Source organism: Podarcis muralis, chromosome 4 (assembly GCF_964188315.1).
Source record: "Podarcis muralis chromosome 4, rPodMur119.hap1.1, whole genome shotgun sequence".
Lineage (NCBI taxonomy): Eukaryota > Metazoa > Chordata > Lepidosauria > Squamata > Lacertidae > Podarcis > Podarcis muralis.
Window position 1 is genome coordinate 34057407 of NC_135658.1, and position 13667 is coordinate 34071073.

The window sequence follows — 13667 nt, forward strand, 5'->3', positions numbered from 1 at the left end:
CTTGGGCTTGCTGATTGGAAGGTCGGCGGTTCGAATCCCGTGTGATGGGGTGAGCTCCCGTTGCTCGGTCCCTGCTCCTGCCAACCTAGCAGTTCGAAAGCACACAGGTCAAGTAGATAAATAGGTACTGCTCCGGCGGGAAGGTAAATGGCATTTCTGTGCATTGCTCTGGTTTTGCCAGAAGCGGCTTAGTCATGCTGGCCACATGACCCGGAAAACTGTCTGTGGACAAATGCTGGCTCCCTCGGCCAGTAATGCGAGATGAGCACCACAACCCCAGAGTCATTCATGACTGGACTTAACTGTCAGGGGTCCTTTACCTTACTGCTCCTAAAAGCAGGTGGTTTTTTTTTTTAAAAAAAAATTCTCACTCACTATTTTGTTTAGAGATTGCAAATGTATTATTGATAATGTTTAGTATCTTGTCCATTCTTGTCATGAATGAATCAGTCAGTTCAAACGTGTTTCCATCAAAAACGCAAGGAGCATGCAAAAAAGGATGGTAAAGACCTTGGCTGTTCTGTTGGGTTAGAATGTGTTAGCCTATTGTAGTTTGTAATGGGATTCAATAGCTTTTATTTATTGTTAATAAAGACTCTCCTCCCTGAAAGAGAGGGGAGTGGTTGTGGACGGGAGCCCGAACACCGCTCCTAGCAGGGGGCGTTGCCCCCTGCCTCCAGCTCACCTGGCTGGCACTCACGCTCCCCCCCCCCGGCGGCCGTCCAACCAGGTGCCATGGGGGGGGGCGTGTCAAGCAGCCTTTATGCTGCAGTGCCAGCCTCTCCTCCGGCCTCATTTCTCTTCGTCGTCCTGTGCGAGTCACCCACCCTCCACTCCCTTTGAGTTAGGGCTTAGGGCATTGGCCTTGCTATGGACCTTAGGTTGGTCGCCCCGGTTGCCCGGGGGGCCTGGTAGGAGTTTTTCCATTTGGCATTAGGCTTTTTGGTTTTTTCGCCTACCTCGTAGCAATCGTCACAACTTTTTGGTGGTATTGGTGGGTAGGTTAGGCATTGGAATAATGTGTTGTGGTGTGTCGAAGTGCTAGGTGTGGCCATCGCCTATGCCTTCAATTTATAGGGGTATTCCGTTAAAGGAATCTGGCGGTCGTGTATTCCGTCCGAAGCCTGCTTGGCGGGAGGCCATGGCACGACCCTCGGTGACATCGGGGTGAGCCTATAGTTGGATTAGCATCAACAGGTGATGAACCCCTGGTGAATAAACCCACTTGTTTCGCGATCCAATGCCTAAGCCAATACCTTTTCATTGCTGTAATCAATAAAGTTGTGGCCTTTTTCTAGCCCATTAACCTTATATCACGTGTCCCTGTGTCTTCATTTTACTTCGCGGGGGTCGGGTCCTCGAACCACAATGTTGTTTACAACCACTAAACTGCTTTTTTGAAACAATTGTTCTGAAAACTGGCATCGTTTAAGCTTTTCAGTTTCCTTTTGCAATACATTTTCTGTTTGGTCTTATCCAGGATACTGGGAGCCTAAACTGGCAAGATTAAATAATGATGGAAAATACAATGCTTGGAGCGCTGGGAAGAACGAAAGTGAACTTCCCTGGATCCAGGTATGATTTGATCACAGAAACAGTTTTATGAGTATAGATTTGAAGTAACTTGATTTAAAATAGCTTGCTTTTCTTTTTTAGCTTAAAAAAGAAATGCTGAGTGGAAGGTATGATGGCCTGTGTGGGTAAAAGAACCAATAGACTAGACATCAGAAGGTCCTTTAGCTTTGAACTTCTGGAATAGCCTGATGGATAAAGTTGCAGGCCAAAGAGCATTGTTGTACCTGAAACAGAGTAGGATAGATTTATTAAACATCTCTTGTAACTGCAAAAATGGAAAATGTTCAGAAAAGAGCATGCAATATGATTAAGGAGCTGGAACAACTCCCCTATGAGAAAAGGTGGCAACAATTGGGCCTTTTCAGGTTAAATAAAAAGCGGAGCGAGGGGTGGGGCATGACAGAGGTCTATAAGATAATGCATGGTGTGGAGAACGTGGTGAAATTTTCTCTCATTATACCAGAACTCACAGGACTGTCCAATAAAGCTAAATGATGAAAGAATCAGGACAGACCAAATAAATTCTATTTTCATGCAAAGCTAAACTCTGGAATTCACTTTCAGAAAATGTAGAGCTACCACCAACTTGGATGGCTTTATAAGAGGATTAAACAAATGTTCCATCACTACTATCCAGGACATCATGCCTCTGAATACCAGTTCCTAGGAGTCACAAATGTGGGGAGCGCTGTCGCATTCCAGCGCTGCTTGTGGGCTTCCTTCAGGCATCTGGCTGGCCTGTCAGAACAGGACACTGGACTTTGATGGGCTTGTTCTTAAATTTGTGGGGCTTTAAAAAAATTCATATTCTTCCATTTGAGACTGTTGGGGTCATATTTTGCTTTTATGAGCTTTGGAAAGCTTATACCTTCCCTCTTCTTTGAAGGTATCAGGGACAGCTTCAATGTGAGATGAGATGCTGGGTGGTGTGGATTTGTATCAATATAATCTGATGGATTGCCATGTTTGGTGTCAGGCCAAATTGCCTAAAGATGCCTGGCTGGGCCTGTGTGTCTTCTTGACAGTCTTGTGTGAGTCATCTGGTGGCCCAATAGGTTGTTTGTGATGAGATAACAATCAGTGGGTTAAAAGTTCTTTGGGTCTGGGAATAGGGGATTGACCTATAGGCCCTGTGATCACATCTGTAATCTTCTCAACTCTGCAGTTCTGTGTCATCTTTGAAAAAGAAAAGATTAAGCCTATTGTAGTGGCTACGAATGTTTTGAAACATCTTTCTGAAGTTCATGGCTGAGACAGAGAGAGATTTGAGGTCTATCTGAGGCCTTGCTTGTGTGCTTAGGGCAATAGTTAACTTTTTGGCACACTTCTCCTGCTTCATCAGCTAGGGTAGAAAGGTCACTTAATACTGTTTGTTTGAATTCTGAATATCTAGAGAAGGGGCTTTTGTACTGGTAAATAGTACCACTACTGAAAGAACAAAAATAAAAGACAATGCCCCCAGAACTTAGAAGGAAAATATGATTTTAAAGGAAAATATGACCTATCAACAAAAGTGTTGTTTTCTACTTCTGACTTGCTCTCTGTTTGCCCCTTGCTACAAAACGGTTCATAGCCTTCAGGAGGTCAGAAGATCTTTGCTGTATCCAGTTATATATTCCTATCACTGTGCAATCATGCAGATGCCAAATGTTTTTCTAGTTTTGGTATGGGGTTTTTTGTCCTGCACGAGACTCTTGATTTTACTTATTTCAAGTGCCCCAAATTGCTTAACTCTAAAGTAGGACTGCATAAACCTCTAAGGAAATGTACCTTGCTCTTAAAAAGTCTTGTTTTAGCCATCCTAGGCAGGTAGTTTATTGAAGCACTAGTGCAGGTATGGCCAAACTTGGCCCTCCAGATGTTTTGGGCCTAAAATTCCCATCATCCCTGACCACTGGTCCTGTTAGCTAGGGATGATGGGAATTGTAGTCCCAAAACATCTGGAGGGCCAAGTTTGGCCATGCCTGCCTAGTGGAACTGTCTTCTGTGGTGGATGTCCTGTATTCTGTGTGCACTGATTGGAAATGAAACAGTGTGACTGCCCCAAAACATTTGCTGGCACAAACAGTATCAAAGGTGGGATTGTGTATGATTTCCCCAATAGCATAATGAGCACCAAGGCTGACAAGGACAGCAGCGGGGAGCTGGTACAAATTACTGGGGCCCAGTGATCTGGAAGGGGCCCCAGATCCTAACTATCTTGCATATGTTTTTGTCTTTCTCAGTAGCATCATTACAGACAGAAAGAAAAACAATAAAGCTGCATATTATATGAAAAAATGAACATTGAAAAATAAAAATAAACTGGCTGTCACAACATACACGTATACCATGGAGTTTTGCGTGTGCATGTGCCAAAATCACACTTGTCTTTCTCACAAAGAGGATACCTTTCCAATGAAACTGCACTTATATGGATCTACTGTACTGTTTTGCTCCTGTATAGGTGGACCTAGAAAACCAGGTTCTAATCACAGGCATTCAGACCCAAGGAGCCAAGCAGTTAATGCGTTCCTTGTATACAATGGAGTACGTCATTGCCTACAGCAAAGATGGAAGAAAATGGGTTGCTTTTAAAGGGAATCACTTAGGGGCACAGAAGGTGTGTATATTTACTGTACTTGTCCCTGTTTTCCACTTGAGGAAAAAAAAGGCAGCAGGTGTTGAAGTTTTTGCTCAAGGGATAATATAGATTAATATAAAGAGAGCCAATGTGGTGCAGTTGTTACTGTTAGACTCCTGGACTATGACAAAGGAGATCAGGGTTCAAATTTCCACTCAGCCGTGAAGCTTAGTGGGTGACCTTGGGCCAGTCTTGCCGCCGAATCTACTTTACAGTGTTTTGAGGTTAACTTTTTCACCTGCCTTGCTCCACCCTCCAGCCCTGGGAGCCTTTATAAGAGACCTGTTCTGCTACCTGTTCTTTATTGTAATTGATAAGTGCAGACTGTTAAATTATTATTTGCTGATGTTTAATTTTACTGTTTACTGTTGGATTCTAATGGGTTATTGAATATTGCTTCATTTTATATAAATTGTTTATTTTAAAGTTATTGTGACTTTTTTATAGGATCAGATTGTTACTATTAATGTTTGATATTTTATTATTTTTATGTGTGTTGGAATATGGGTGGGGTAATAATAATTTTATTTTATTTTATTTTTTATTTTGCAACACCATTGTAAAAATACCTGCACTGGCTGTGCATCTACTACAGAGTCTGCTTGCTTTAATTTAGGTCTAGAGTACCATAGGAATTGCCTAAACCAGGGGTCTGCAACCCGCGGCTCCGGAGACGCATGTGGCTCTTTTACACCTTTGCCGCGGCTCCGGGGCGGATACTAGCGAGGGGAGGAGGCGCATTGTGCACCCCGACACTCCCCACTGTGGCGGGCGCTGTACTGGCTGTGACGTCGCATGGGGGCGGTGCGTGCGTTAGTCACGCACCGTCCCGACGTCACCTTCCCGCCCGCCCGCTACATTGTATGTAGTGCTGCATGTTCACTGGTCACTGCATTGAAAGGGGAGTGAAGAACACACACACACAAAAAGGTAACTTGTTAATTTAACGTTTATTTCTATGCGGAGGAGTAATTCTGAGGGGTCAAACAAATAAATAATAATAAAAAGTGACAAAAAAGTTATTTTTATAATGACGAGTTTTGCGGCTCCCAGTTTTTTTTCCTTCGGAAACAGGTCCAAGTGGCTCTTTTTGTCTTAAAGGTTGCAGACCCCTGGCCTAAACCCTAATATCCCAGCTTGATCACTGCGAACATTTGCAGGAGCGCCACTTGAGATGGCAAGGCTCATTTGACATCAGCACGAAATAGATCCTTAAGTTTGATCAGCCTAGTCCTGTGGAATGCTCTGCCAATAGGGATTCAGCAGGCACCTCTAGTTTCAACCTTAAAATGCCTGTTGAAAACTTTTCTGTGCTGCTAGTCTTATGCAGGTAATTAAGAAAAAGTTAGTTGATGGTCTCTGATTTTAAATTTTTACATGTCTTATTGCATATAGGTATTACTGTAAACCATGTTGATTTTTAAAAATAATATAGCAGTATAGAAATAAATAAAAAATTAAAAATCACAGTGAGACAGAGAACCAAGTATGCCACCTTGAGCTCCTTGAAGGAAAGGTGGGATGTAAACGTAATAATAAATAAATATGAGAATACAAATGCTAAACTTATATGAATACTAGATGCCAGTGCTAAACATATATGACCACATGAAAGTAACCTTTTCCACATGTAGCCCATGCGGATATAAATTTGCATTGACATGTGTATCTCCATTCATATTGCAATTCTCATCCAGTCCCCACTGAACTGGCTGGGTGCATCTTCTGAAACACATCTCCACCTAGAGAGCCACCATTTATTATGCATGGTTAACTGGAATAAAAATTGGTTCGGGGCTGTTATGGTCCATCTTTTTTAGCCCGAGAAATTGTATAGAAATCCTGTCCTCCCTTAAAGAGGGCACATGTTGCGGTGAGACCTGGAAACCGATCCCCTCTGTTGTGGGTGGGCAAGATTTGTCAGCCACAACACCCGATTGGTAGGTCCCTCGTAGCTAGGTGCAATCTGGCCAATGGGACACAGTCCAAACGGTTCGAGGGACCTATTTATACCTATGCACGCGACCCAGAGCTTCCTCTTTCGGCTTGTGCATTCGGAACACCCGCCCACCTCTCCCTACTTTTAGGGCTTTTGCGCTTGACCTTGCTATGCCGTTGTGTGTCATCTGTCGTTGGGACAGGGGCACGGCAGGAATTTCCCCCACTTGGCTGATTGGCTGTTGCCATTTGCGTTTCGCCTGCTGTGTAACAAATCGTCACAACTTGTAGGGTTGCGGATAGGCTCTGGTTTAGGTGATAGGGATGGGAGAAGACTCTCGCCATCCCTATGTGAAGCGTATTCTGTGAAAGGAATCCAGGGACTCAAATGGTTTGGTCTACCCCTGAGAGGGGGTTGTGCCCGTTCCTGAGTCCAGGGGGACATTTGTGTGGCGGACATAGTCCGTTCCCAACTTTTCGCTTATCCAGGTGTTCACCCTTGGCTGACCTATGCTGGAGCACTGGGTCAGCGCTACCTGCATGGTAGGGAGCTAGTTGAACCAGAGCCTATGCAACCAATCACTTTCTGTAATCAATAAAGTTGGGCCTAAAATCTGCCAAAAACCAAAGCTAAAATTTGAGTCAAGTGTGAATTTATTTAGGGGGGAGGTTTCTGGGTCTGAACAGGCAAATGGGCAGAATCCATATAAGAAAATATATGTGAGACACTTATCCATTAACAAATACCGCAGAGTTACTTACAGAGCTCTTTTGTTTCCACTAGGTTTTTGAAGGCAATTCAGATGCCCATGGAATAAAAGAAAACATCATTGACCCTCCTCTTGTTGCTAGGTATATTAGGGTGTATCCAACCAAGTTCTATAACAGGCCTACTCTTCGTATGGAACTCCTGGGTTGTGATACGGAAGGTAAGACCTGGATCCTGCAGCTGAGGCCTTTCTGTATGTACATCTTTGCTGTAAACCATACTGTTGCTTAGGAGATCTAACCAGGATGTGTCCATATTTTTTATGATAGATTGCTTTATGCCGTTGGGAATGGAAAGTGTGGCTATCAAGAATGTGCAAATTACAGCCTCTTCTTATAAGAAGACTTGGTTGGGTTCATGGGAGCCATCTCTTGCCCGCCTCAATCTCAAAGGGAAGATGAATGCCTGGCAAGCAAAGGTAAAGACGAAAGCTGCAAAATCGAAGCTTCTGCAGTTGTTTATTTTTTTAATAATGTAAAAGTAGAGTAAAAATGAAACAATCAGGGTCGCACACAAGCTAACCATCATATTAAAATAGCATATAAAGAAATCAACAGAAAAAGAGGAAAGAAGCTAGTGCTAGTGCTAGTGCTAGTGAATGAACTCCGTTAAAAAATATTAATACCTGTAGCTTGAAGTCATTGGATCTACTCCAGTGTACACAGGATCAGCAGCTGTAATGCCTGCAGGTGATATCCTTGATTAATATACACACTTAACCCTGGAATACTGAGCTTAATAGGACTTACAGTGATGCCTCGCAAGACAAAATTAATTTGTTCCGCGAGTTTTGTCGCTTTGCGATTTTTTTCGTCTTGCGAAGCACGGTGTCGGAAAAGTTTTGGAAAAGCTTCAAAAATCACCAAAGTCTTCAAAAACCTCAAAAAAGGCTACCACACCGCGTGCTATGAGTTGCTCCTCGAAGTCAAGTCGCAACTGTATTAACGGTGTTAAGAAAAAGGAAACAAACTTGCAAGACGTTTCCGTCTTGCGAAGCAAGCCCATAGGGAACATCGTCTTGCGAAGCAGCTCAAAAAACAAAAAACCCTTTCGTCTTGCGAGTTTTCCGTCTTGCGAGGCATTCGTCTTGCAAGGTACCACTGTACTTCTGAGCAGACATATATGGAATTGTGCTTGAATGAAGTGTTGGTTATTTAGCTTTAAATTTTTCATTGCTTTCTTTTAACAACTATGTTTTATTTTCTTTGAATTACTTCCACTTCACAAATTATTTTGATTGTAGGTCAACTAATACATTTAATTAAATAAAGAATACATGGAAGGATGCTAAACACTTGGCTATTTTAGAGTCTTCGTCCAGTGTTCAGTGACCCTGTGCACTTCTGTAGAACTCAGTTAAAGATTTGCATGTATTGGATATTCACCAGTGAACTTGCACAACTCATTGTTATTATTGTTCTCATTAATTTTACAGTCTAACAACAACCAACAATGGCTGCAGATTGATCTCCTTCAACCTAAGAAGATAACAGGCATCATAACACAAGGAGCTAAATCAATGTACAGTGAAATGTATGTGAAGACATTTTCCATCCTCTACAGCGATGATGGTTCAGTGTGGAAGCCTTACATGAATGATTCAACTTCCATGGAAAAGGTACCAATTCTTCATCTCCCTCCCTATTTATTATTTTCATTTATGCTAAGCATTAAAAATGTTGGCCACTCCCCCCTACTACTGAGGTCTCCTTTAACAGTCTTGAATTGCCTCAGTGACTCTATACTGCCAAATCATTTTGCTTCACCAAGGATTTAGAGTTCTTACAAGCAATATAGGAACCAGTGATCATTAGATATGGCTTGTGTAACGTGGAATAAAATACTGGAGCTACATCTCCGAACAGTGTTTTTATTGTAAAGATCAAAAGCTAGAGGCCTTAGGTCCAAATTCTAATGTGTAGCGGATCCTCCCACCCCACTGTGGGGAATGGAACTTGGGAAGATCTCTGCCTGAGAACATAGAGAATCATAATAGGTACAGTGTTTGCCGTGGACTCAAAAGATGGCCCAATGGCCTGTCACATAAGGGACTGCACAGGTTTATATGAACTTAGATATTATGCGCCATTGTGGGAATATGAGTTAGTCCAACCTTTTGTCTATGCATTGTGCATTCATTTTGCACTATTGTCCACTCATTTTGCTATGCTTGTTTTCAGGTGTTCACAGGCAACATTAACAGTGGTGGCCTAGTCAAGAACTACTTCAGGCCACCGATATTTTCCCGATTCCTTCGTGTCGTTCCAAAAACATGGAATCTGAGTATTGTACTTCGGATAGAACTCTTTGGTTGTGATGTGTTTTAGGGACTGAACAGAAGACTGTCATACTGAAAGCCCCACAACCTTTAAGCTTGCTGATACCAGATGTTGTAAAAGGGGAAACCAGAACAAAAAACTCTAGAGTGATTATGGTGTGTGTATCCAAAGCACTTTAAGTTGTGAACATTCACAACATTTGTCAGTATAACTGATCTAAGTAGACAAACACCGCCATTGGTTCTACATTATCTCAGATGAGTTCCAAAGTTGCCTAATAAAAGAGTAGTTCCCAAAGATAAGTAGGAAATCAAAGAATTGTAGGGTTCTGTGATTTTCTGCATATCAGCTAGACGTTTGTGCTTCCAACAATTATTGACTTCATTGTATGTGGGGAAAGCATTTAAAAGAACTTACATATTAGAGAATGATTTAAGATGAGTAGAAATAGTTATGTAAGTTATGTCCCCAAATACACAGTCATGTATTTTGCTAACTAGTTATGGTTAGGTCTTCCTTCCATGACTTTGGAGGTGGATTAACACTGAAATTCATAAGCGGGTGGTAAATCTTTCTGCAAGATGCTTAACACTTTTTCAGGATCTGTTTCATGATGTTATTCATATTTTCTGAATAAAATGCAAAACAATGCATATCTAATGTGTAAGAAGCACACTTGGTGGCAGCTCCCGTTTATTCCAACAACTTTAAAAATCACTGATCTGGAAGACCTTTGGACTGTTACTAAGAGGCAAAGAAAATGTGCTGTATTCTTATTTCTGTACAACAAAACTGACACTGTTTGAGGGGAAATGCTTGAAAGGAATTAGTTCAAAAACACTAAAATCATGGCTCAGCCAGTGTGGTGCAATGAGTAAAGTTTGCAGCCTGGGTGCAGGAACTTAAGTTCAGATCCCATCATCTCTGAACACTGGCCATACTTGCTGCTGGATGGGATTTGGAGTCCAGCAGAATCTGGAGGTGGCACAGATTCCCCATCATAAGCGGGTGGTAAATCTTTCTGCAAGATGCATGGATAGCAAATGTTGTTTCATTCTTTCCTGCTGTGGAACAAAGGCCCAAACTATATATGATGTAGGAGACATTTACTTATTCTTTTTAAAGTATAAAATCAACTGGGGAAGGGCCTGAACAGGATCCAGTCACTGGTGCTATTGGAGGCATTTGACTCCATTTCCCTACACTGTTTCCCCAACTAAAATAAATTATCGCAAAGCTGCTATTAGTTCTAGTTGAGGAGTGGGGAAGCCCCACATGGGCTAACATCAATTTAGAAGTGGGGAGCAATTTCTATAGGGCAAAAGATAGTGGGGGAAAGGGTTAAACCTTGATCAATTTCAGCCTACATCTGCTTTGAATGAAATTTTGAGAAATCTCATCATGACTTTCATGCAATTTCGCCTGAAGTCATAGAAAACTGGATAAGTGCTTAATTAGATCTAATCTGAGGCAGTGGTTGTTTTTAAAAATCTGAAGTTTTTTGCCAAGCTGACTACTGCTAGATGCATCTGATTCACTTTATCAAGCATGTTAAATTTTTAACAAATCATTCATTGTTGTTATTTCTTATAACTGTGAAGGATGAGTTTACTTCAAAGCATCTGACTCAAACTCTGGGTTGCAACATTATTATGTTTTTCTGTTCAGAGTTCCTGCACACAGCCAGCTCATATGCTTACCATATGAATATTATTCTTCCTGTATTCATTGTACTTTTTTTAAACTGGATTTTATTTTCCATTTCACTTTTGGCAAATAACATTGTATTGGTCTTAAACAATCAGCTATGATCCTAAGCTTAGCCTCTGACATCCAGCTATTTGTAGGGGTGTTGCACAAACATGAGTACATGGATATACTGTGTCACCTGCCTTTACCAATGCAGATAACTCAGGTTGACATAGCAGAGAGAAATCCAAGGATGCAAGGAAGAGAAACCTGCAAAAGTAAAGAAAGGAGCCTTCAGCTCTGCTTTGTTGTATCTGTGTGGTCCATGAACACACCTTGGCAAAATAATTTCATTGCAATGTCTTCGCTTCCATAAAATATGCTAATGAAAACGAAGCAAGCTTTTCATATATTTTCTTTAATCCTTCCTCATAGTAGCAAGGATGATTTGGCTAAAAATAGTCTCATTTCACAGGTGAGAAATTGAGTTTCAGACCTACCTACAACACAATTCTATCAGACTTTTAGAAGACATCTGAAGGCAGCCCTGTTTAGGGAAGCTTTTAATGTTTGATGCATTGCTGTATTTGAATATTTTGTTGGAAGCTGCCCAGAGTGGCTGGGAAAGCCCAGGCAGATGGGTGGGGTATAATTATTATTATTATTACTATTATTATATTCATGTTTACTTGGAAATCCCACAGTATTCAGTTGCCAACATCCAGGTAGCTCAATATTTGCATGATAATTTTAATACAAATAACTTTAGTACTTTATAATTAATGCAATATTGTATCATTGATTATTCTGTTTAGAATTTATGTAGCTTAACTCAGGCCAGCATTTTAAACTTTCTAATAGTGTCCCCCGTTAGCTCACATCTTAATTAAATCAGGAGCTCTTTACAATACAGGTACACTATAACCAGGAAATATTATTTTCCCTTTCTGTCTGTTGGCCCTGTCTTTTGCAATACATTCAGCTGATCTTATGTGGAATAAGGTGATTCCTGGGTGACTACAGCTGAAATTTCAAAAGACCATGCTTAGTCATTAGGCAGAAACAGTCTCGTGTATGATGCTTGCTACAACATGCTTTGAGAGCGCCTTCAGCAATAACTGAAACTGGTTTACTCTGGTGAAATAGATAGGTTCTGAGGTGACTTCACTCTGACTTTGTACTTCATGCAAAATTCAACTGAGAGAGGGATCCAGATTATGTTATTAGGCTGATGAAGACTCAGGCTCCTCAAAGTTTCAGAGGGGAGAAGCTCCTTACATGATGTGTCTAGACTGAAGTCTTGTTCTAGAAGTATAGACTAATCTAGGCAGGACACAGAAGCAGCCCTGTTTCCTGACCCCTTTCCACTCCTTGGAGCAGGGCCTTTTAAAGCCCCCAAGAGTCCTCGGTGGGGGGTGTACATTCATTTGAGAGGCTCTCAGGAAGAATGTACTGTTTGTCAGTATCAATGTGGTCCCTCTGTGTATGAGACCTGGGCCTATCCTGAATATTGTGGACATTTCCCTTAATATAGAGCAAAGGCTATTTTGAGATCTGACCTTGGATCGGGGTAAAACTCATGAAACTCAATAACAGAAGTTCAGTTGAAGTTTAGCAAGGAAAGAGAAAGGATGCTGTTGAGTGTACAAGAAGGGAAGCCTTGTGGCTAGTAACCTAGTACACTAATTCTCAAGGATTCCTCCTGCTATTTCTAGATCTGGATAGCAATCAATTGTGACGACACAGATTCAAAAATAATGTGTCAGATCAATGGGTCCTAAACAACAAAGTGACAGGCAAAACTGTCACGAGAACTGGTAGTGGTTGTGACACCATATTATTCAGAGCCTCTTTGTTTTTGAAAGTTCAGATAACAATTGCATCACCTAAAATTCATGTCAGCTGCAGCCACAAGGTCAGATGCTTAATTAAGGCACAGCTTTTTATCTAATTGTGTGTGTGAGAGATACTTTAAACTTTAAAGGATACACAGGACAACAATATCCTTGATAAAATAATATAACCTAGTTGTACTCAGAGTAGACCCACTGAAGTTAATGGACATTCAATTTTTTATCAGTTATATACTACTTTATCTTCAAAGGAGCTAAAGGTGGTGTAGATTGTTGTCCTCCCCATTTTAATCTCACAATAACCTTGTGAGGTAGGTTAGGCTGAGAGACAGTGACTGGCCCAAGGTGACTGAGTGATGTGCCCATCATTAGGGTTTATTAGGGTCTACTCTGAGTAGGACTTAGTGGAATACAACCTAGAAGAAGAGGAGTTTGGACTTGATATCCCGCCTTTCACTCCCCTTAGGGAGTCTCAGAGCAGCTAATAATCTCCTTTCCTTTCCTCCCTCACAACAAACTGTGAGGTGAGTGGGGCTGAGAGACTTCAGAGAAGTGTGACTAGCCCAAGGTCACCCAGCAGCTGCATGTGGAGGAGCGGAGACACAAACCCGGTTCACCAGATTATGAGTCCACCGCTCTTAACCACTACACCATGCTGGCTCCTACTGTAAGAGAGCACAGATGCTGGGTCTAGTGGGGTCTGAACTTGGGTCTATATACTTTCACACATTACCGACTACTTACTTACACAAGCGTTTCCCATGCCAGCTTCTAAGAGTTTCCATGTCAAGAAGTTTGCCTTGGTTTCTAATGTCTAATCAACATTGGATCCTACACAGCAACCTTTCCACAAATGTTGCAGCACCATCTTTCATTCAGATGGTTCAAAACTGACTCCGGATATTACTGACGGTGACTTTTGACCGATCTGACGGCTGGAT

The 13667-nt window shown here is 41.7% G+C and overlaps 1 protein-coding gene across 1 annotated transcript in view; it reads left to right on the forward strand.

Annotated features, from left to right (window-relative positions):
* The window catches only part of F5 (coagulation factor V), a 39697-nt gene extending 29838 nt beyond the window's left edge, over positions 1-9859 (forward strand). The window contains exons 20-25 of the mRNA XM_028726598.2: positions 1481-1575; positions 4022-4177; positions 6921-7065; positions 7175-7323; positions 8341-8523; positions 9086-9859. Coding sequence (XP_028582431.2) covers positions 1481-1575; positions 4022-4177; positions 6921-7065; positions 7175-7323; positions 8341-8523; positions 9086-9232 — 875 coding nt within the window. The 3' untranslated portion in view covers positions 9233-9859. The remainder of the gene's footprint in view (positions 1-1480; positions 1576-4021; positions 4178-6920; positions 7066-7174; positions 7324-8340; positions 8524-9085) is intronic.
* The last annotated feature ends 3808 nt before the right edge of the window (positions 9860-13667 follow it).